The following is a 22,847-nucleotide window of genomic DNA, read 5'->3' as shown; positions in this document are numbered from 1 at the left end:
TATCTTAGGTTCGAAGACGAACCTCGCTGGCGCCAGTCATATTCTTGATATCACTGATGATATCAGAAATATGAGTGAAGTAGGCTATCTCCCCTCCAGATGCCCCACCGAAGATCATTCCAACAACTTCCTTCCTCTTGTTCAGAAGAAGTGACCCATGGTCCCCTTGCTGAGCCACGGGGACATCACTCAAAGCCGAAAGAATGGTATGCTCCCACGTTTGCACGGTGACTTTTTCTCCGTCAACGATCCGGGTGGTGAAAATAGCTGTCTTTAGGCCATTGTATACACCTTCTGTGACACCGGTAGCACTACCAAACTTGTGCAGCCTCTCGTCAGGCTTAGGGACACCGAAATCAAACCCAACAAGCTTTGAGGATTCGGGGACTTGCCATTTGGGAATCTATGATACCAGTCAGTAACACAATATCGTGGGATGTAGTTTGTCTTACATAATTGGGTCCGGCAAAAGGACCTCTAATGGATTCTATCAGTGCCCAGTCGCGAATAGAAAGCATGGGGGCTGTATTTGCGGGTGAGTCACTAGCTGGCTCCTCCTTTCTTCCTGACGCCGCAAAAATGAGGCCAAAGACGAATTGTCCTGTTTGGATGAACTCCGTCATGGCCTTTACCTCTTTGGTGTGTTTCATGATGGCCTTTCTGTTTCGGTTCCATAGGCTTAGCTTTCGTGGGAGGACAGACTCGTCGTTCTCATTGGCCCTTATGACGTTCTGGTACGTCTTGTTGGCTTGGAGATCCTCGATTTGGTACTCTAGCTTAGCCAGTCCGTTTTGGAGAGCCCCTAGAATTGGGGCGTCGATATAAAGGGGCTTTCTGGCTCTCTCATCTTGAAGATAAACTCCCCCACGCTTCCAGGATTCAACATCTATAGAAGCATTACTATGAAACATCATCCGGGTGGAACAAGGGAGTAACATACCTTCGAGCTGGCTGTCAGACAGAGTCTCTTCATGAGGGAAGATGCAATGTGAGCATGTGAGAGCCAAGGATACCCAATATCCAGTGATAGAATCCTGTAACTCGAACCAACCCCCCATTGTTCCATGGGGATACCTCGAGCCATGAGGGCCCACAGTCGATCCAAGACCAATACCATCTTCGCAGTCACTAGCACTCACTACTGCAACAGTACGCTGGTATTCATCTGCAAATACATGTGAGTCTTCGCGAATATGTACCGCCACACAGTCGAGCTTGAAGGTCTCCAGTATTCCTAGAATCAGGTCTCTAGGGGGGTTCCAGTTTCTGGAGCTTCTAGGATTAACACCCAGGACAACAGTAGGCGGGCACTCGTCGTCACTACCACTCCAGCCCATGCGATAACAAGCGAGTGAGTATACGTCCGCAAGGTCTATCTGTTTCATGATCGTTTCAGCAACTTCTTTCCAGATAGGAAAGATGTCGTCGTCAGGTGTACATGGAAATTCGGATGCTTCCTGGCCAGAGTGAGAACCGATGATTTTGATATTGACCTCTCTAAGCTCCTCCTGAAGCATATTCATGTGTAGGTCTCTTGCGAGACTGATCCACCCCTGATCAGTGGGGTCATCACATCGAGCACGGACGAGCAGGTTGAGTTTATGATCGGAATCTAGTTCCAACGACGACTGTCGATCGCCAAATTGAACATCTATGACATCCACGCCATGTCTGTCTAAAGTTCTTCGTATACCGCTGCCTGAACTGACTCCGGCTTCATAGTCCTTGGTGTCATTTGGGAGTCTGTCCACAATATCGCCATCCAATCCCCATAGAGAGACGCCTCCAACTCGCAAGGCGTTCTCCGGGAAGTCGTCAGAGCCTTCCTCACCCCATGAAGACCCGTAGTATAGTCTGATCCGAGTGGACTGGCCGGAGATCGATAGTGCGCCAGAGATAGCAGTGTTTCTTGTTGTCCTCATCGTCTCCCTCTTCATGTGTCCAAGCTTATACACAAATCCAGGGGATGAGCAATATAACAAGCAGATCGGTAACTAAAATGGCAGAAATTTCCGGATAGTGAAGAGGACTACCGAAGGACAAAGATTGATGTGGGAAGATTAAAAGAGTCAAAGCAGTGAGCAGAAAAGAGACGGAAATGAGGGTCGGTGGACAAGATGTAGATATTCCACTATGAACAAATGGAATTAATGGATGGGAATATGTAGAAGGAACGACGACCCTTCTTCGGAGAAAGCCTATGTCAAATAGGGATATACATCGATGTCATCCGTCCGTCGTGCTGACATCGTGATATGGTAACTGTGACGATGATTTCTCCCGAAGCAGATGCTGTCCCTTGTATGACTCTCAGGAAACCATTATACATATTGTGCCATCTCCGAGTTTATAAAGTGGCAACCCGGGGAATTCCTTTCAAGCATGACATTATAGCGACTTGGCGACTGAAGCTGTAGCTAGACTTGACCGCCCAATAAAATGCGATCTCGCAAACTACGGAGTCTCAAAAACTCAAAAAACACAAATTTTTCAACAGAGTATTAGTATAGCCAAGCTCTACCTTAAAATCAAGCTTCGCAAGATCCTCTGGTTGATGATGTATTTGTTGTTCAAAACTACTAAGCCCGGAACTATATATATCGGTTCGTAAACGCAGCCATACGACCGTCAGCTCCCTACTCGTCTGGAACTATCATAGAACAGCCAATACATACCTTGAGACGAGGGAAGGAATACAAATCGTGTTTATTACTGACTGCATCCCAGCATGGGTGCCTGACCGATCAGGTGGCAGCGACCGAACTGGACTAGACCGGATGGGGCTCGGAATAACGGATAAACGTCCGGGCGATAAATCCGACTCCTCGGCTTCAATTCATCCATGACGCAGCAAGTTTCTGCCAGAAATAAACCCGAGCTCGACGCGGCGTTGCAACGGTTGACAGAAGGATCTAAAATGGCAGACGCCATATCTCCGGCGCAGCCCTCTGGATGGCGAATTCCCAAGGCGTGCCAAGAATGCAGGAAGAGGAAGATCAAGTGCAATGGTGTCAATCCCTGCAAAACCTGCCAGCTGCGTCATACGCCGTGCATCTATCGCGAAGTCATCCGGCAGCGTAAAAGGAAAAGTCAATATCCAGACACCGCAGTCAGTGAGGAGTTCCCCTCGAATGGGGCCCCGCGGGACGACCCCGGCATCCGGCAGCAGTCTCCGAGTTTGATGCCGCCAGCCCGGCGGAGAAACCCGTCCGTCAGTCTCACTTTCAACAATAGCGTCTCAGCTACCCATATGGCATCGCCATCTTGCAAGGTACAGCTGTACTATGGCTCAACATCTCACTTTGCGCTTATGCACGAGATATATAGGGGCCTGGTCTCTAATCAATCCGCGGAGGCGCAGGAGCCCCAGGGAGAGGTTGAAGAAGCCGGCGCGGGCTTGGATATGTTTAGCTTCCGTCGGATCTTTTTCGGCACCCAGGCCGAGTCGCATGATACTAACAAGCTTGTCAACGGGCCTGATGCACCGGTGCTGTTCCTGCCCTATGAGTTGGCCAATGACTTCCTCCGGCGCTTCTTGGCAACGCTGTACAACCTGGTGCCTTTTTGGCCCAAGGATGCCTTCCATCAACAGCTCGATCACTTGTATCGCCCCACTCCAGACTCTCGCTCAGACAAGTGGGTTCAATCACTGTTACTGCTGGGGCTAGCGATCGGTGCTCTAGGAACAGAACACCATAGTTGGGGGGATATCTTATACGAACGCGTGAAGGCTTCTACCTCATCACTCGACGACGTGGTCAATCTGCAGACAGTTCAACTTTCGTTATTCATGATAAGTAGCTACATTTCCAGCATATCACACAACAAGTACTGATGTTTTGGTAACACGCTCACTTCCAAACCGAGCAAGGCAGGCCCAACTCGGCTTTTCTTCTTTTGGGCACAGCTGCTCGCAAGGCCATCTCCGCTGGCCTGCATAAAGAGGCCCCCGCTGAGGGTGAAGACGCCTCTGATAGCGTTGAGGAACAGCGGAGCACGTTCTGGGCACTCTATTTCTATGAAGTGTCAGTCTCACATTCGTCAATCACCGTTCTCCGTACTAACCGTGCGTAGCTGGACTTGTTTTCATTTAGGACGACCGAGATCGCTATCAGCAAAAGACATTGGAATTGCATTGCCAAAAGACCCCTTCTTGCAAGTCCTGGTTCATTTATCAAAGGTTTTCTCCCGCTCAGCCGATGAGATGTATGGCCGGCGCCATGAATCGCTGCTGCAAATGTGGAAGATCGCTAGATCAATAGCTGATGACATTCGCTGTTATGACTCGATGATGCAACATGCAGTAGGGTTTGGACTTGATAAACAGACCCAACCGGGGAGTCTGGGAGTACGGCAGATCATTCTAACCACTCGTATGTTTAGCTTCCACTCGAAGGTTCCAAGCTGATAGTTCAGTGTATTATCATACGATCCTCCTGACGTTTCGACCGTTTCTAATATTCCGGGCTCGGTGGCGGCACGATATGAAGATGTCATCACAACGTCCAGGAAGTAGCACAGCCAAACGGCCGACAGAAATGCCCACCTGGTTGAACGAAGCCTGCAACCAGGCCCTTAGTGCGGCTTGCAGAACTATCCATCATCTATATGAAGCCTCCATATATAATGAACTTGTTCGGGTAAGTCATCTTCTGATTTTGGATGACGCCAAGTGCTGATAAGCTTGCAGGAACTCCGCTATCATGGATACTTCCTCGGCAGTTCCTCTTTCGCCCTCATATACGATTTAATGCATGGCGACAATCTGGCCTCTACCCATCTTCCTTGGATACATGCTGCTGTACAAGGCCTCTCCGCCATGCGACACGGTGAACCTATCTCCAGCTCCATGGCAGCTATTCAAACAGTGTTACGAAAGCTGGACCCATCATATGAATGGTCACCAAATACGATTCAATCCTACAGCCTTGACCAACCCACTAGCGTCACGCGACAGTACCCCAGAAACGTCTCTCATCCTCCACCGGGCCCCATCGCTGACCCCGTTCACGGCGGTTTAGTGGGGGGAGGAGGTTTGTCGATGCTGTCTGATTTTCAAGGGAATTCCCTGCAGGACGGTATACGCATGCCAAGTGGCAGCGTTGGTAGTGGTGAAGACCTCCTTGACTTCACCCAGTCAGACATGGGCTGGGACTTTGACTTCTCCACCATGGACCTCGAGGCTTTCTTTTCCATCAACCCAACTCTAGACCCGCCGATGTTTTAGTGTTTTAGTAATACCTCGAACACCGGCTTACCTAATAACCCCACCGATCTGGGAGGGATCGAGGGATCACGCGGGAGTCAAAACATTGATACGGTTGGACGGGGTGTTTGGCTAGGGCTGACCGAGTCCATTGTCTGTAAGGTTAGAGTCCTGAGTGGGTTGGCCTAGAACCCGGCGTCGCGGTATTGACTTGCACGAAGATAGGTAGGGAAACGGGCCCGTTTTGCAACACGAGCCTGGATCCGACTGGTTGCTGACATGTGCCCCTTGCAGGGCGCCATCGCAAATACGAACCTGCTTAATACATTGATACCCATGGGATGCCCGTTTAAGGTGAGGAACGCACTACCAGTCTATATAGTATGCCCGACAGTGAGCGGAACATTACAGTGCCTAAGAGGTTTCAGCCGTAGCCATCCATATCCTTTGGAGGGAATCCCAAATCTAGACCCAGTGCGCGAGTCAATGAATGCGACGACAACCGACACGTGACTGGATGAATCATGTTCTCGTCAGCAGCAGTCAGCACCAAGACTCCCGAAAGGTTGACCAAGTGCGTGATTGACTGCAGATCGGAGTCGATGCGTAATGTCGATCTATTTCCCCCCTTGGTGGGCCCCTGCAGTAGCTATCTGAGCTCAACGTACCTGCTCGGGGCATTTTTATCTTATCTTGGTTGTTTCCTCGAGCAATCTGCCCAATGAAAAGCTGTACATGAGCTGCCTTAGACTTTAGGGGTGGATATGTGCACCACCTCGAGCCTGTTGATCTGTTGGCTTGCTTAAGCTTCCGGCCACATCCTGCTTACTTTGAATGCAGGTCAGATCCCGCCCAATGGGGAGCAGACAGGATACGATCAAGGCCCCTAACTAAGACAGAAGAGCGATGCCTCGACAGCTTTGGCGAGAGAGGGAACCCTGAGAGGAACCCCCGATGCGGTCGCGGACGAGGGCCAAGGCTGCCCCAGGCACGCGTGCTGGCCTGGATGCCTGAGGCGAGGACGGTCTGAAAGCGGCGTCGGGGAAAGCAAGTCCGGACCAATCCGGGGGCGTCACGCGGGAGGCCATAGAGTTGGGTTACATCAATGACCCGTCCATCTTCTCCCTCATCCCACTCTGCCTTCTCTCGTCAGATCTTCCCAAGAACAACCGGTCAGCCTCGGCTTTCTCTCTGTTTTGGAAAAGAATCTTCTGGCATCGACTTCAGCTGAGCGGCATCTTCCGTCGGATTCCTCTACCCTGTCAGGCGAATCGTCGGAGCCGACAACGCCCGCAGGCGAAGCCACTCGGCCGATGAAGACTGCGAGGCTGAGATTCGGGGAACCATGGGCCCTGCGCGGTCGTTCCCGGGATCCGGCAGGGCCAGTCATGCAGACTCTGCGATGATCCCCTTATCCGGGGTCGGCGCCATCAGCCGGCGGGGCGGCCCATCAAAGAGCAACTTGAACAAGTCGACCACATCAACTCGGCGGCCTAGACCTGCTTCCACACCACTTGTCCAGTTCTTCCGAAACATCTCTGGCACACCGGTGGCGCCCGGGTCATGAACCTTAAAACCTCCTGACTAGCTCGTGTGTGGCTAGAGACTTGGAAATATATCTGGTGCTTATCCCTTCCGTTGCCAAGTCGCTCCAGACCGCGGACAAATTTCTACGGTCACTTGCGATGCCATAGGTGATCACCCACTTGCTGTGGGCTCAGCAGCTCTTCATCCCCTGCGGCTGCCCCGAATGACCCCGGACCTCTACAGGTATCACCCATGTTTTCCCCTTCACACCCATTTCCATTCGCCGTTCTGCTTGGTCTAGAGCAGGTCTGACATGTTCAACCCCATCAACAGGCTCTACAGCGCCCAGACTCCGGACCGAACCGATGGGCTGCTGCGCACCGCATCTCCAGCCTCGATCGTCAATGGGCAGAAGCATTCCACGATGGCTTGCCCAGCCTCGGACCCCACCTTGATTGCCCTTGCGCAACTCGGGACTTACCGCATGGGCTGCAAATACGCCTTTGTTTCGCTGATTGATAATTGTGAGACGCATGTTATCGCAGAAGCAACGCCATCAGGCCCAGGTTTCGGCAACAAATCCGTTGTCAACGGCAATTCTGTGGGCATGAGCACATTGGGTCTGGCACGAAATGGAACTGGAGGGGCCTGCTCTCCCAATGTCACAAGAAACAGCAGCGGAACGATCGTTCGCGATCTGAATCTCGAGTTAGACTTGAAGCATCACCCCCTTGTCGAGCGATTCCGGCCTAGATTCTACGCGGAGGTCCCATTGCATTCATATTCCGGAGAAACGATCGGGACATATTGCGTGGTCAATGATGAACCGTGCCACTTTTTCGGTGATAGGGAACTAGCGGAACTCCAAGATGTTGCTAACGCAGTCGCAAATCACCTCCAGAATAACAATGCGCTACGCCATTACCGCCAGAATGATCGTTTGTTAGGCGGACTCATGAAGTTCGTCAAAGGGCAGCCGTGTAATGAGACCGATGGACGGAAAAGCCGAAGAAAGAGCACTGCGGCTAGTCTGATTTCCCCTCGTTCTTCGGAAGTGCCAGAGATTGACCGTCTGTCCGTGTCGGCGGCCAGTATCCATGAGATTTCACCATCGTCAAACCGATACCCTCAACCAACACCAGCGAATGAGTCGCCTTTCTTCGCAAATCAAGCATTCGGGACCGTTCATTCAGCGCCAAATGGGACGCATCAACGCCACGTGAGGAAGAGCTCCGACGAAACAAGTAATCTCGTCATGGTACCAGAAGGTACTGCCATTTCTGAGAAAACGTCGCTGCTCTTCTCTCGTGCCAGTGGGATACTGCAGGAATGCATGGATCTGGATGGGGTTATTTTCGTTGACGCGTCTCGCAGCAACTCTCGCAGGTAAGATTGGATCGTGTGGTGTTGAGAATATTTAGCTGATGGCATGTAGTAATTCGACTGTTAGCGTGGCCGATTTGGACGCATTCGATAGAGATAGTGACTCTGGCTTCTCTCTCCGCTCGCCCAGCGTATCGTCGTACGGAGGCTGGTCTGAGAAGCTCTGTGAGCCTCTAGGTGTCGCCTCATCACAACACCCCCTAGGAAACAGTACAAGCATGTTCCGGCTTCCCTTGACGGAAGGGCTGCTGCATGATATGTTCACTGCTTTCCCGCAAGGCGAAGTCCTTCACCCTCACCAAAGTGTGGGATCACCGCCTTCGAGCTTTTTGCACCAGCGCCGGCATAGTATACATAGCATCCAGGGTGAACACTCTTTGCGGCACTCTATCAATGCTAAACTGGCCCATAATTTCCCGGAAGCCAAGTCTGTCGTGTTCCTTCCATTGTGGAACTGGAACAAATCTCGATGGCTTGCGGGGACACTGGTCTGGACCAGCGACAACCAGCGACGACTGGGGCAAGACGATCTTCACTTCCTAAAGACCTTCGGGGACTCGATCGTCTCCGGGTTCTGCCAGATAGACTGGACCGCTACAGAGAAGGCGAAATCGGACTTGCTTTCGTCGGTTAGTCATGAGCTTCGCTCCCCTTTGCATGGCATGCTTGCCAGCACGGAGCTGTTGCAGACCACATCTCTGGACTCCACTCAGCAAGATATGGTCACCATGGTGGAAACATGTGGTCTCACGTTGTTGGACACGATGAATCACTTGTAAGTCTGTACTCCGGTTAGTATGATATAATGCTAATTTCTCAGGCTTGAATTTACCAAGATCAACAACCTGACCCATTTGCACAAGAAAAGTGGGCCGAATGTGGACGGGATGGATAACTTGCTGACCGAATTTGACTTGGATGAGGTAGTAGAAGAAGTGACCGACGCCTTGTATGCAGGGCACCGATCCCTCATCAACGCTGCGAAGATTGCTGGCCGTTACCTACCAGGTGGATCCGGGGTTGGCAATAGGCCTGCGGGTGCCCCAGCACCACCAAATCCTGACGATCTGTCAGTGATTGTTCGGATCGAAGACTTGGGTTCGTGGCATCTACAGTCGCTCTCTGGCGCATGGCGGCGGATTGTCATGAACATTCTGGGAAACGCATTCAAATTCACCAGGTGCGGGTTCATTGAGGTGTCCCTTGCCAAGAAAGTCGAGCGGTCTGGCTACACAAAGAAGACTCTGGCGCACCTCTCAATCACGGATACCGGGAGTGGAATTTCCACTGACTTTCTAGAACATCAGCTTTTCAAGCCTTTCGCACAAGAGAGCATCTTGACAGAGGGTGTTGGCCTGGGCCTGAGTGTGGTCAAACAATTGGTGAACTACCTCGGTGGTGAGATCGAGCTGAAAAGTGATGTAGGGGTAGGAACGCAAGTCAATGTGTACATTCCGGTGGAATTCGTGGAAGAAAACTCATTCATGGATTGCGGTGTCCCGGGAGCGCGCATCATGACCCGAGTGTCCCTGGTGGGACTCAACGCATATGCAGACCTAAAGGAAGCGCCGAGTGGTCTGCTGAGCACGGAAGCAAAGCGCAAGCTCGCACTGCGGGGTGCCTTGAGCAACGTGCTACTGAGTCAGCCTGGGTGGATGGTGTCCTTTGCTGATAAACTTGATATGGCTCCGGGAGATATTGCCGTCATTGAGGAATCCACGTTAAAGAAGCTTTCGGCCAAAGGGCCCATTGATGTGAAGTTTAGGGCAATTGTGGTGATCGGCGAACAAGCCGTCACACTGCCTGGAGAATTTGCCATCCGGGGGGCTGATGTTTTTTACGTTCCTCAACCGTAAGTCACATGAACAAATTCAAAGCTGTTTACTAATTGGGAGCAGCATCGCACCTCGCAAGGTCCTACAAGCATTGCAGCGGATTACCGAGTCGCACCAAGGGCTGGGCCCAGGGGAAGACGATCCGATCTTGGGTCCACTGCCCGGCGTGCCCTTACGAGGACGGAGCTTGTCTGATGCCTTTGCCCTTGCCAAAGGTTCGGAGTCACCTCCTGTCGTTAGGGAGAATGTGTCGGAGTTTTCGCCGTCTATGCCTCGAGAGCCCACAGGCGACAACCTGCATGTTCTAATTGTGGATGACAACGACATCAACCTCAAGGTACATACCTTCTTGCATGTTAGTAACAATGGCTAATATGTCTAGATCCTTGCTACCTTTCTGCGGAAAATCGGCTGCACATATGAGACCGCATCCAACGGGTTGGCGGCATTTGAAAAATACAAAAACTCTACAAGACCTTTTGACTATATCCTCATGGGTACGTGCTGTACCTATTTCCCTCAATGTTTTGCTAACCCTCGCAGACATATCAATGCCAATCATGGACGGGATTGCGTCCTCGGGCAAGATCCGCGAGTACGAAGAACAGCATTCCCTCCCCCGGGCTGCCATTATGGCGGTCACCGGGGTGGCCTCGAGCGAGATGCAACAGCAGGCCTTTGCAGCTGGCATTGACGATTACCTGGTGAAGCCACTTTCACTTCACGACTTGAAACGAATAATGAATATTGCATGACTGGGCATGTAGACGTTGCTGGTCGGTGTAATAGGCGTTGATAATTATAAGATAGATTATATAGGTAACTAAGCTATCACTACATCATTGACCTGAATTCCACTATCTATTAGACAATAGCTAGATGGTTCACGGTCATGTACATGACCTGATCAGCTAAGATAGGATTATCTAAGTAGTGTCGCAGTTTACCCGTTTCGGGTCTATGTATATCCCAATTGACCAATACCAACGACGCCCAACATGATATATTACAAGGGATGTCTCCACCGATGTGCGGAGAATTGCCCCTCTCAGCTAAAGGGAGGAATCTGTTTTGGTCTGTATTGCTAGACAACAATGAATAATGGGTAAATCCGATATCGACCGTCATCCTTGAGCATGAAGCATGATACTCTAAAACTTAATGCCAACCATCGCGCATATCTCGTTACAGATCACAATGTCTCTGATCCGCTAGGTCTGAACCTGAATATCCAATTTAGCTATCAGCGATGAATATGCTTAATTACATCATAATCAACGTAGCGGTAGCCTACTACTGCCTTTCAGTTTTTTTTTTGTAGTTTTTTTCTTTTTTTTATCTTGATCTGTCTCCTTCGAAAGTCCATTAAGATCGCCACCTATAAGCAGCCCCGGATTATTTTTACTTGGGTCAAGAGGAGGGCCATTACAGTCGCTTCAATGCATGAATCTCAACAGCTGCATGAAGGGTATTGTATGTCGGATTTCCAGCTTATAAGTGCAGATTGGGAGGCGACGTGCATCCAGTACATGCATATCTTTGTTTCTTATATAGTATTCTGTGTTGAGCACATTTCCTAGATAATGTGTATTCCGAAATACAAACTCCAGTGAGATTCATACATATTCACCGACGCAAGACCTAGTGTCATAGTTTCCGATCCCATCTCAAGAATGTTCCCAGAGGTGATAAAACAAAATGATCAAGATAGTCCGATTGATATCATTATCAGTAAGCATTTTGGCTGTAATTCAGGCCTTCTACTCTTTTATTGTAGGTTGAATAATAGCAGCGGTTGTCTCCGCAGCCCTAAATAGACACTTTCTATCAGGTCTACAGTAATTAATATGGTGTGAAATAGAATCTTAACTTTTTTCTTCTACCTATAAAGAAGAAATCGGGCCATCCGAACAAGAACAAATTGAATGATTTATGTCTTATATACACCCCCAGGTATGGCCCAATCTAATGATCACTTCTGGCACCCGATGCGCGTAATAATTGAACGCTGCCGGCACATCCGAGTATGTGGGGATGCATCACGGGCAAACGGGCCGAGGCAACCACTCACAACCAGGAATGCATGACTTGCTCGGCGGCTTATGGACGAAAAGGAACGGAATGAGCAAAGGCCACATGGCCTGATAACGGAGTCATCCTAACGTCTTCTCTAAACCCTAACGGGGATGGCTTGATGATACCCATATTCACGACATGATGGATCCATCTCCAATTGCCTGAAAAAAAATGGGGGGAAATATCTTGTGGATTCCTGATACCCTGACAAGAGTAACAAGCTGTCATTGTCGATTGCGATGACTATCTTGACAACGACAACGCATGATGAGCTGCTCCATCCTGGATGGAGCCTATAAAAGCAGTGTTATAGTTAGCGATAACATGAGAGAGCGTATCCACTAAGATAAACTAACCAATGCATGATGGTACTTAAAGACCTGAACTTCCGCCATCCGAACACCCAAACATCCAACCCCCGTAAGCCTAATACTCCGATCATGTCATCTTCCAACCCGACCGAGGGCCAGAGCCCAGCTGTGGAGCACGTCGAGGTCGATCCTGAGGTGCGTTTGCCGATTACATTACTCGCCAATTCCTTGCCTTCGGAACTCATACAGTATCTAGGATGATGTGCCGAATGAGGTAGAAGATGGAGGATATTCCACCGACATGTATGTCGTTTGTCTTCTGTCAATGCATGTCCTAACCTCTTCTAGAGAAAGTTATACCACCTCGTTGAGCGCCAGCGTCTTCGACTACAAATGGATCAACGGACGACGTTTCCACGCGTACAGGGAGGGAAGCTACAAATTCCCCAACGATGAACGCGAGCAGGACCGTCTAGACATGATACACTATGTGTTCAAGACCGCCATGGATGGCAAGCTTTTCCTCGCCCCGGTGAACGTGGAGCAGCCCTTGCAGGTGCTGGACCTTGGCACTGGCACTGGTATCTGGGCCCTGGAAGTTGGTCAGTACAACATTCAAACTGCAACGCAAACAGACTAACCATGTGACACAGGAGACCAATATCCAGACATTAAATCGGTATGCCACAGACACTGGATCCTTCCTCCGTCCCGCTAAGTGATTTTCAGATCCTAGGAAACGACCTCAGCCCTATCCAGCCCACCATGTATGTATACCTTCCTCCCCGTTAACCAAATCAGCATATTAATCAACCAGGGTCCCCCCCAACGTCTCCTTCGAAGTAGACGACATCGAATCTGAGTGGCCCCCACGTCAGCCATTCGACCTGATCCACGGCCGCTACCTATGCGGATCAATCCAAGATTGGCCCAAACTGTTCAAACAAGCCTACGAGTCATTCCCCTTCCCCCCACCCCTCATTTCAGATCCCTACCCGAACTCAACTGATACTTCATCCACAGACAAACCCGCATCGGAGGCTGGATCGAATTCCAAGACTTCCATTTAATAACCTACAGCCAAGACGGAACCCTCACCCCGGACAACAAAATCTACAAATGGTTCGAATACCTGCGCGAGGCCTGCGACATCATGGGCCGACCTGCAACCGTCGGCGCCAAATTACCCGAATATGCTGCCGCCGCGGGCTTCAGTAACATCCACCATCGGATTTACCCGTTGCCGTTGGGGTCCTGGCCTAAGGAGCAGCGGTTGGTATGTGCTGTTTTTTTCTCCGGGGAGATAGATGGTGGTGAAAACATGCTGATGCTGGGATAGAAAGAGGCAGGCGCACTTAATATTCTACAGTTTCTGGAGGGAATTGAAGCGTGTAGCGTGGCGACGTTTACGCATGTGTTGGGGTGGAGTCTTGAGGCGGTAGAGGTTTTTTTGGCGGAGGTGAGGGCGGATGCGTTGAAGAAGGGGGCGCATTTGATGCAGGATTTGTGAGTTGGTTGGTGAAGATGATGATGATGATGTGGGTTAGGGCTAACTGGTTTGTTGTAGTCATGTGGTGTATGCGCAGAGGTTGGAATGATGGATAGATGGTTGAGGTTTTTGTTTGGAGTGGAGGATTGGGAAATGGAATGGGAGGTGTTTTATCTATAGGAAAGGAGAGTTTTTTTATCCAGGTATATACTTAGTTCAGTTCGTGAGTGTTTCTTTTTAGTCTTTTCGGATGGCATCAGAACTTTAAGAAGAAAGGGTCTCTGTAAAAGGACTGCGGTCAAGCTACTCCTTCAATTTTGTAAATTACAGACAAGGTACTTAGCTAAGACGGAAGGCAAGAAGAAACGTAATAATGTACAATTCAATCATTCCACAAAAATGAAACATCTAGTGGAATCCAGAATCAAAGATAAGATTCTAAAAACTTTCACCAATCAAAGTTGTCATAACCAATACGCCGGATGCAAACACATGATTATTTCTTCCCGAGATTTCTCCCTACACAACAACGTCCCACCCAAACCTGCAAGCGTCTCAGGGGAGATGAAAAAGAATAACCTCAATCTACTTCACTCTCCCAGCATAAAAAAAAAAACCTCTTTAAAAATGACGTCTCCCACAGACGCAGACCAAACAATGCAGCAGTCTCTGCAGCGATTCCGTAACCGAATGGCCGCGGCAAACCGGAAATTCATCCAGGATCGCATCGACGAGATCGAAGCCCGGGGCCTGGCGACTGAACGGCAAAAATGGAGAAAGATGGTCGAGTACCGACATTTTGACATGCCAGATGAGAATGAGGATCTCCCCAAACGATTGGTAGATCTTCCCACGGTAGTGGATACAGACCCTTTTGCCATGGACGGGGTCCATCCTCCGAGACTGCGGACCGAAAAAGCACGAGAGATTATTCTGGATACCCTCCAGCAAGTGTTCCAGCGACAGGCTGAGAAGTGGGCAGCTGAGCAGGGCAAGGACACCCCCGGGCTCATTCCCCGGTGCGACGAGCTAGGCATGTTCCTCAAGTACGCCCATGCGGTGGAGGATCCGGACTTCCGCCTCTCCAGTATCCCCCCCTTTGAAGCTGGGCTGTGGGTTATGGGAGCGGATGAGGCGGAGCTGGTCGAGACGCAGCCCGAGCGATACTATGAGCGCGTCCGGGCGGAGTGCGAACGCGTGCGGGAGAATCTAGAGGATGATGACGGGATTGGGGATCTGATCAACAAATCTATGGTGGCTCCGCGTATCGAGGGCAGCGATTTGGAGGTCAAGGCCGGCGTCATCACTGGGACTGGCTATATCGATGAATATCCTCACTGGTTTAGTGCCTATCTCTATTGCCGTCAGCGGGTGGATGCAGATGAGGGTAATGATACTATCTCCGACGCCCCCAATATCCAGGACTGGGCGTGGCGGGTGGTTGTTGTCGACTCTGAGCCGGACATCCTGAATCCCACTGTGATGTATGGGCGCAGGCCTCAGTTTGACTCCATTCCCGAGTTTCTGGATTGGTACTGTAGCTGGCCTGATCATTTGGATACCCGGGGCATACTGAGTCTGAGGCGTCATGCGATTCAGTGTGAGACTGATTGCGAGTCGGATTGCGAGTATCATCACCACTGAGTGGCCATTTCAATTCCTGGTGCTAGAGAGAAGGAATGTATCGGTGCGATGGAGATCTAGTCACGCTCAATGGAGTCAATATACGCCTGGCTTTATGCATCACCAACAAGCTAAACTGGCACGAGTACATTGAGTGGTGACAAGCATGATTCTATGCAAGAATTCCTGATGACTCCAGTAATGAAATAATCACCTTTCACGTATTACAACTCATGAGAAAGAATATTCAAGTATAAATCAGTAGGGAAATAGAAGCGGAAGATGGCTACATGAAGGAAAGCAAATATTACTGAACGTAGATCTACGGATATTTATCCAGCCAAAGAGCAGGGGTACAAAGCAAGAAAAAGCGCCAGGTGTTAAGCACAATAAAAGAATAATATATGATTGTATGTGCTTGATATCAAGGGCTTGTCGCGCCGGTCATGTGATATCACCCGGGTTCTTCTCACTTGCAGCCTTAGGAAGCCTCAACCTCATCTAAATTACCTGGTTCTCACACGTTTTCATCATCAAATCATCTTCTGTAACATTCTAAATACGTTGATAATACTAATATAAATCCCACTGCAACATCGGAGATAGTTCAACAGAATCCCACCAGTGATGATCAACCCCGACATTCTCCCGGCCCAATGTATGAGTGATTTGATAGCTCTCGGCATTCACAAAGCTGACATGACAAAAGGAAGGGTTACGTACATATCCTTGTCAATGGCTGTGACTCATTTCCAACGAGACGCTACACCACGCACGATAAGTCACTAACAACCAATCCGAGCGCAGTATTTGATGCCAACCCAGCAAGACGATGAGTCAATCAAACTACAACCAAGACCTACAGGCTGAGAACGCTCGATCATTTGCTTGTCAGCTTCAACCCTGGTCTATTAACATCCGCCTGTAGCCGGAACGCTGCAGGGATTAGCCCTAAGCCCGCAGAAGCCGTACCCCCCGACCAGTCACCAGCAGGCACCTGAAAGTGTCTGACCACCATGGCATCGTTCTGGAATCCGCCGCACGGACGAGATGCAAGGCTGTCATGCAAGGCTGAAGCGTGAGTACCCAAGGCTGAATCTAGTCTTGCCTATTCGGGTGCCCGGGTATTGACATGATAAGCTAGTGTCAGGCATAAATAGCCTGGAAGGTACAGACACTTTCTCTTTATTCCATTCTCCTCGCAAGACTAATCCTCTCTACAATCATAACACACAGCATAAACCCCAACACAAACCTCAGCTACAATGCGCAGCGACATCAACGAAATGGACCCCCCCTCCAAAGAATACGCCTTACCCGGCTCCATCTGCAAAGTCCACAACCTCTACCAGACAAAGCCCGACGAGCGAGGCAAAAGATCATGGACCAAAGATCTGCCCACCGACCTGGTAGAGCCAGCCGAGAGCACAGAAACAGGCCAATACTCGCTTATCGTGCGACACGTGAAATGCTACGATGGTCGGAAACCCCTCAAAGTGCACTCGATTATCATCCAAAACAAAGCCACGAAGGAATTCCTCGCCAATGTACTAGAGGAATTTCCCAGTCTGACCATGACCCTCGAACGGGTTGAATTCGAAGCCCCCTTCCGACCTTTCGTCCACCGATGGACGCAATTTTGCACCGCCCGGGAGCAGGAACCGGACCCTACCACCAAAGCCAACATCGACCTACTGTATGAAATCCTAGTCGAGGAACTCGGAGAGACAATCACACGCAAAGACGACCTTATCTCCAACGGTGTGATGACTCACGACCTACTATGGAGCATATTCGAACCCGGGGATATTATATTCAGCATCCTGAATGGCTCACCCCGCGCATTCATCCTCGATTCCAGCGAACATACCGATGAAGAATTCAAGATCACCTCCCGATACATCGACTTCGGGGGGAGTAACTTCGGCTTCGTGTGCCAGACATTCAAAATCCCAAACTACAATGGAACATTACCAATCCTCGCATTGCCTGTTTTCCCCCTCTCATCTCATCCCAACCCCACCAGCATCCGAGAAGAACTCGCCACTCGGGGCCGACTTTGGGAAGGATACAAAGGCTCGCACTACAAGCATTACGAAGGGATCGCAAGTGGGTATTTCCTCTGTCGGGAAATGAAATACCACATCAACGGGCGAATCGTCATCGACGCCTTGTCATACAGTTCATTCAACCCCGACGAAGCGATTCGTCTAAACGGACCAATGATGAAAGAGCTTTCCGGTGATAATCATCTAATCACGACACCGGTTCTTCGGGGTTATTCGCTCAAGGATAAGAAATGGCTCGTGTTCAACGTCGACAAGGTAAAGGAGATAGTGTGGAACTCACGGGCATTCGATTCTCTTGTCTTGCCGTCCCGACGAGAAGGTCTCAAAGAGCTGATTTTGTCATTTGCTCGGGCACAATCGCAAAGTGACAATGATTTCGACGATGTGATTCAGGGAAAGGGCCGCGGGGTGATTGTTCTTCTGAGTGGTCCACCGGGCGTGGGAAAGACTCTGACGGCGGAAAGTGTGGCGGAGGTCATGAAAGTCCCTCTGTATGCGCTCAGTGCGGGCGATCTTGGAACAGAGCCGACGGAAATGGAGGAGCGTCTGAAAGATATCCTTGAGATGGTCCCGAGATGGGGGGCTGTTTTGCTGCTGGACGAAGCGGATGTTTTTCTGGAGGCGCGGAACTCGACTGATCTTGCTCGAAATGAACTTGTATCTATCTTCCTCAGACTCTTGGAGTATTATGAGGTGAGTACACCCCCCTCCCCACCTGTCTACCAGTCATCACACAGTTAACATTTTTGTACAGGGCATCCTCTTCCTCACCAGCAACCGAGCCGAGAATATCGACCCTGCATTTGAATCACGCATCCATGTCTCTCTTCGGTACCCGGAGCTTAACCTTTCTTCTAGACGCCAAATCTGGTCCCAGTTCCTGGGTAAGGACCTGGACGCTTTTACAGGCGATGAACTGGACAGCCTGGCACGGGTTCCGCTCAACGGGCGACAAATCAAGAATGTCCTCCTTACTGCGCATTTGCTTGCGAGGGAGAGGGGGGCTAGACTGGGGTATGAGCAGGTTGAGACAGTGCTGAGACTCAGAGAGCCGGATGCGGTAACTTGTGATGTTGATCAGGAGGATTGATGCATTACTGTTGTGTTTGCCATATAACATGACACTTTGATATCAGATTAGAAGTCCTATGTTGGATGGATTAACCTACATTTCCAAAGCTATCGTTAAGGTGCTGTTTGGCAGAGACTAGTAGACCAAAATTGAGACAGTTTCTAGCATCCAATGTCCATTTTCCTACATAGAAGACTACCAAAGAACAAACTCTATTCCTCACACTCTGAAGCAACCATAGCCCCCGCACACATAACATGATTATCATATATTGTTTTCCAAATTCGCTAAGTCTGCACATGCAATGAACCACACCAGTATGTCTTGCACATGTCCGCTCTAGTCAATATATCTCATCTGGTATTCGTGAGATCGGCTGGAGGAGGTGAAAAACTCGGGTTGGTAACTAGGAGATGGTCTCAATTGACCAGGGTCACTCTCTTTTTTCCTCGGAACGGAAGCCGACCCATCTCAACGATACCGGATCAGCCTAACACTTACTAGCAATGATGACATACAAGAGATGTTGGAGATCCCCATGCCCATCAAATAGGGCCTATATCTAGTGTGTAGAGTATGCGAGCCGTAAAAGGTTTAGACTCAAGGCCTAGAGATCTTTGTTGGCATTGGGGGATGCCACACGAAATGATTCGGTTGGTTGGTTGATTTATCTTTAGACTTTTGTGTCTTTCAGACTTCGATGGGTATTTGTGGAGGTTTTAAACACACGGTGTGTTATATGACCGATCAGAATTCGGATCGCAATATTTTCCACATGAGACGATATCAATCTCCATAAATTCCTCTCATTGGACTGCTTCGCGACAGAGTATATTCACAGAGTGTATAATCCCTGCTCTTGATCACACCTATGTGGATTTGTCACGGTGTTATTATTCTTTTCTATCTCCATACTGTATGTAGTAAGCCATTATTTTTGGCCCTCGTCCTTTCTTCAACAAATTTCGGAAATATGCTGAAAGCTTGAAGTTAGCACTTCTGCAATAATTCAGAATATATTAATAAGGAATACCTTTGTGCTCTTATTTTGAAGATATGCCAGGTACTTCTTCCCACATCTTGGTTGTTAACCTTTCTAATTGCAGAACCAATATAAACCCTATTGCACTCTTATTGGCATTATTGTTGGCCCCTTGTCGCGGCCAGCACGGACAGCACGAATGGGCAAGCCATGTTATGATGCTATGTAAATTCTTCACGAAAAAATGGCAACTTGCTTTCTATGTGTATGTCCATGCCCGTTAGATTGTGGAGATATAGTCACAGATGCGACCTCGGGAGAGGATGGCCCTCTGATTTGGAGTATTGGGTTGGAGAAAGATATTGAGCAGGCCATATATTGGTATACAGGTATCTTGGGATAGGAATAGGATCTTTCTGACACGTAAAAAGAAAAGTGTCCGCTTGGTCTGTATGGGATATTCTTCTGTAAGGAACGATGTTATGATAGATCTTTTGTTGTTTATCAGGGATATAAGCGCATCGAGAAGGGCAGTAAGCATGCGTAAACTAGTTCCTCGATAGGAAGAATACAAATGACCTTGATCAGTACTGTCCTCATTATTGGCAGAAGTGAATATCAAGAATAAAAGACTTGACGCGACACGCCGTCATCTTGAAAAGATATAGGTAGAGAATGCTCCTCACCACTCCCAGTGTTGATCATTTATTCTTGTGAGCCGATCCATCGAAGAGACAAGCTCGATGAGTGCCTTAGACGCAGCCGAGAAACCGTCAATTGCTATCATAGGCTGACGATATTCCATGCATAGAACAAGCCCTTCGATCCAAGCACCTTACATTCGTTCATGTTCATTCCACGGAAGCACCCAATATGTCACCATACAAAGCCTCGCAAGCACTTTCAGCGACAGGTAAGTAAACTAGGGGCTATATTACTCCCTCATCTAGGAACCTAAAACGCACCTTCTCTTGGCATAGGTCTCCGTCACCGCAGGAGACCGTTTTGTTGAGAGCGTTTCTCAAATAGAATAGCCTCTTAGCCCTCACTTTCAGGTCTTCAATCATAATGGTCACAAAGCATTCCCATATCAGCTGCATGCACAGAACTATGAGCTGGGAAATCTTGAGCCTCTTTTATGATACCATTCCAGGGAATCGTTTTCACCCGACGGTAGAACAAGATTTACACACAGTCTGCATTTAGGACAACATTTTTCTCCGAGCACCTCCTGCGAAAAATATAAAGATTAATAATTCTCGCAGATAACTTGCTTGATGTGTCTGGCTCGGTAATGCATGGTCCTACCACATGGCTCACAGCATTGACGCCATGAGGTAGATGATATCACCGCTCAATTTTCGAATTTGAGATCCCATGATGACAAAAGAATGTGTTGCACTTAGCCTTGTCAGTCCAAACAGCTGGATCTTTGCACCGTTGAGAGAAAAAGACGAGCCACCATAGCTTCTTTCTCAAGTGTGGAGACACAATCGCGCAATCCGTCAGGACTGAAGAAGGGTTCATTCTAGAGGCCACAGCTTTCACTCTCTCGAAGGGACCGGATTATTCGGGCAGTGGCATGTTGATACACCTTGGCGAGGCATAGGAGGCAACACGGTCCGATTGGCGCCAACGGACTGAACATGATGTGTACTTCATCGCGAAAGGTGTTAGCCTGGTGTGTCCAATTTTCATGACCACGTCTGTCGATCATATCATCGCAGGTGCCACAGAAGCGCATAATAAAACTCAGAAAATGAAGGGATCGGTTCATAGTCCCCGGTCTGTTCTGCAAGTGCTCGAAATATTATGCCTATCAGTTATAAAATCGATAAACAATGACAGCACGCTGAGATCAGTGTCTGATGTATATCATCAGAAAACTTACTCTATTAGCTGACAACCGCGCAGTGTACCAAGAGGTGCAGGCAGAGAATCATAAAAGAGTGCATTGTGCTGGAGTATTGGTATATATTTCGTAGTATTGCCTCATTTCCAAGAGCTGTAAATAGCAAGTCCCAATTCGCAAGCCTGGACCTCCATCCACCAGACGACAACGGGCACTTGGTCAACTATGGAGGACACACTTAAAGCTAACAAGCCGTCTGTGATCTGTATGTGTTCTGTTATCGCGTCTATGCGTCTAGGAGACACAGAGCTAGCAAGAGGTATATGCCACCTTGTATATGGAGTGCCACCTCCACACCAATACTTGACGTCTCCAAAGAAGCCAAGAATGGTCCAACAAGAGACCTATCCAACCTAGTAGCCATGGCCCGAGACAGAGGCAGATATAGAACGAGTCTGAAACTCAAATGCTGACTGCGTTGATCTATATTGGTCGACCAGGAAAGCCAATCTTCTGCTTGCGGCCAGAACTTGAAGTAGGCGATGATTTCGAGGAAGTTCCTGCCTTAAAGTTCCTGCCGCTGTAGCCAGTCCTGGAATTGTAGTATGACTGCTTCGACGTTATCTGGGGTTCCCTGGCTCAGAAAACAGCAGTTGTATTCTATTGGATTGTAGTAATTCATTCATTTGTTTGAAGATCGTCTGAAGAATTCTTCATCACGTTACAACGTAGGACCATGATTGGCCTTGAAGTATGATTGGATAGATTTAAGAGTATCAAGCATATAGGAACCTCTACCGATAAGGTTGTTTAACTCACATCCACTCTGAGTACAAATATCGTCATTCGATGCAGATACCGGAGTAGAGAAATATTTTTTTTCGAAATATTTGAATAAAAACCCCTCCTATGAGAATGTCAATCCCTTACTCAAAATACCTGGATGGGGGACAATATACTTATCCGCGGTTTCAACAGACCACATTGGCTCGGTGATTAAACGACTTCGCTGACTTGAGCACTCCTCTGTATAATAATAGGTTGGGTCTCCGTTTTTCCGTGGTGCTGAATATATCACGCAATTAACAGAGTCTCGCTAAGATGTTAAGTCTTATCTTTGTTGTCTGTGATACTCGGTCTGGGCTTCTCATATCTGGTCATGATATTGCGGGATTTGACAAGGGCAAGGTATTCTTAATTACACCCCATTCTTTTTCCAGACAGCCTCAATGCCTTGGCTTTGACGAGCGCGACTGTCAGAATATGAGAGTTGCGAAGGGTAAGAAGAGCGTGAATCAAAAACAAAAAGTAATGACCAGACTGGGGCTCGATCCCAGGACCTTATCGGTGTTAACGATACGTGATAACCAACTACACCATCCGGCCAATTGATAGAGCTTTAAAAGAATAATATTTAATTGT

General features: G+C 48.9%; 6 protein-coding genes and 1 non-coding gene across 7 annotated transcripts; 5 read left to right on the top strand and 2 right to left on the bottom strand.

Annotated features, from left to right (window-relative positions):
• Window positions 1-4: 4 nt before the first annotated feature.
• On the bottom strand, window positions 5-1,922 carry BO94DRAFT_581066 (uncharacterized protein; the record flags this gene model as incomplete). Its single annotated transcript, XM_025615366.1, has 3 exons — window positions 5-403; window positions 453-886; window positions 941-1,922. The coding sequence occupies 3 exons, from the start codon at window positions 1,920-1,922 to the stop codon at window positions 5-7; spliced, it is 1,815 nt and encodes a 604-aa protein (XP_025472671.1).
• A 995-nt stretch (window positions 1,923-2,917) lies between these two features.
• Window positions 2,918-5,327, top strand: BO94DRAFT_600769 (Zn(II)2Cys6 transcription factor; the record flags this gene model as incomplete). The annotated part of the gene is made up of 5 exons (XM_025616355.1): window positions 2,918-3,772; window positions 3,868-4,025; window positions 4,075-4,373; window positions 4,417-4,640; window positions 4,691-5,327. The coding sequence occupies 5 exons, from the start codon at window positions 2,918-2,920 to the stop codon at window positions 5,225-5,227; spliced, it is 2,073 nt and encodes a 690-aa protein (XP_025472670.1). The 3' UTR covers window positions 5,228-5,327.
• Window positions 5,328-7,046: 1,719 nt separating this feature from the next.
• BO94DRAFT_600765 (sensor histidine kinase/response regulator) lies at window positions 7,047-10,847 on the top strand (the record flags this gene model as incomplete). The annotated part of the gene is made up of 6 exons (XM_025616354.1): window positions 7,047-8,119; window positions 8,169-8,891; window positions 8,937-9,968; window positions 10,015-10,288; window positions 10,334-10,448; window positions 10,495-10,847. 6 exons carry the CDS (start codon window positions 7,047-7,049, stop codon window positions 10,704-10,706), a joined length of 3,429 nt encoding a protein of 1,142 aa, XP_025472669.1. The 3' UTR covers window positions 10,707-10,847.
• A 1,597-nt stretch (window positions 10,848-12,444) lies between these two features.
• Window positions 12,445-14,055, top strand: BO94DRAFT_530647 (class I SAM-dependent methyltransferase). The gene is made up of 9 exons (XM_025610717.1): window positions 12,445-12,533; window positions 12,595-12,641; window positions 12,687-12,940; window positions 12,992-13,017; window positions 13,068-13,105; window positions 13,156-13,293; window positions 13,362-13,614; window positions 13,678-13,844; window positions 13,906-14,055. Exons 1-9 carry the CDS (start codon window positions 12,468-12,470, stop codon window positions 13,934-13,936), a joined length of 1,020 nt encoding a protein of 339 aa, XP_025472668.1. The 5' UTR covers window positions 12,445-12,467; the 3' UTR covers window positions 13,937-14,055.
• A 311-nt stretch (window positions 14,056-14,366) lies between these two features.
• On the top strand, window positions 14,367-15,680 carry BO94DRAFT_530646 (uncharacterized protein). The gene has a single exon (XM_025610716.1). It carries the CDS (start codon window positions 14,455-14,457, stop codon window positions 15,469-15,471), a length of 1,017 nt encoding a protein of 338 aa, XP_025472667.1. The 5' UTR covers window positions 14,367-14,454; the 3' UTR covers window positions 15,472-15,680.
• Window positions 15,681-16,647: 967 nt separating this feature from the next.
• On the top strand, window positions 16,648-18,797 carry BO94DRAFT_530645 (ATP-binding protein). Its single transcript, XM_025610715.1, has 2 exons — window positions 16,648-18,212; window positions 18,274-18,797. The coding sequence occupies exons 1-2, from the start codon at window positions 16,716-16,718 to the stop codon at window positions 18,607-18,609; spliced, it is 1,833 nt and encodes a 610-aa protein (XP_025472666.1). The 5' UTR covers window positions 16,648-16,715; the 3' UTR covers window positions 18,610-18,797.
• Window positions 18,798-22,737: 3,940 nt separating this feature from the next.
• BO94DRAFT_t38 lies at window positions 22,738-22,811 on the bottom strand. The gene has a single exon. It is a non-coding gene; the product is annotated as a tRNA-Val (tRNA).
• Between the last annotated feature and the right edge of the window lie 36 nt (window positions 22,812-22,847).

This window comes from Aspergillus sclerotioniger (genome assembly GCF_003184525.1).
Source record: "Aspergillus sclerotioniger CBS 115572 chromosome Unknown BO94scaffold_2, whole genome shotgun sequence".
Taxonomy (NCBI): Eukaryota; Fungi; Ascomycota; class Eurotiomycetes; order Eurotiales; family Aspergillaceae; genus Aspergillus; species Aspergillus sclerotioniger.
Note: the sequence above shows the minus strand (reverse complement) of the source record. Positions and strands in the feature narration are given on the sequence as shown.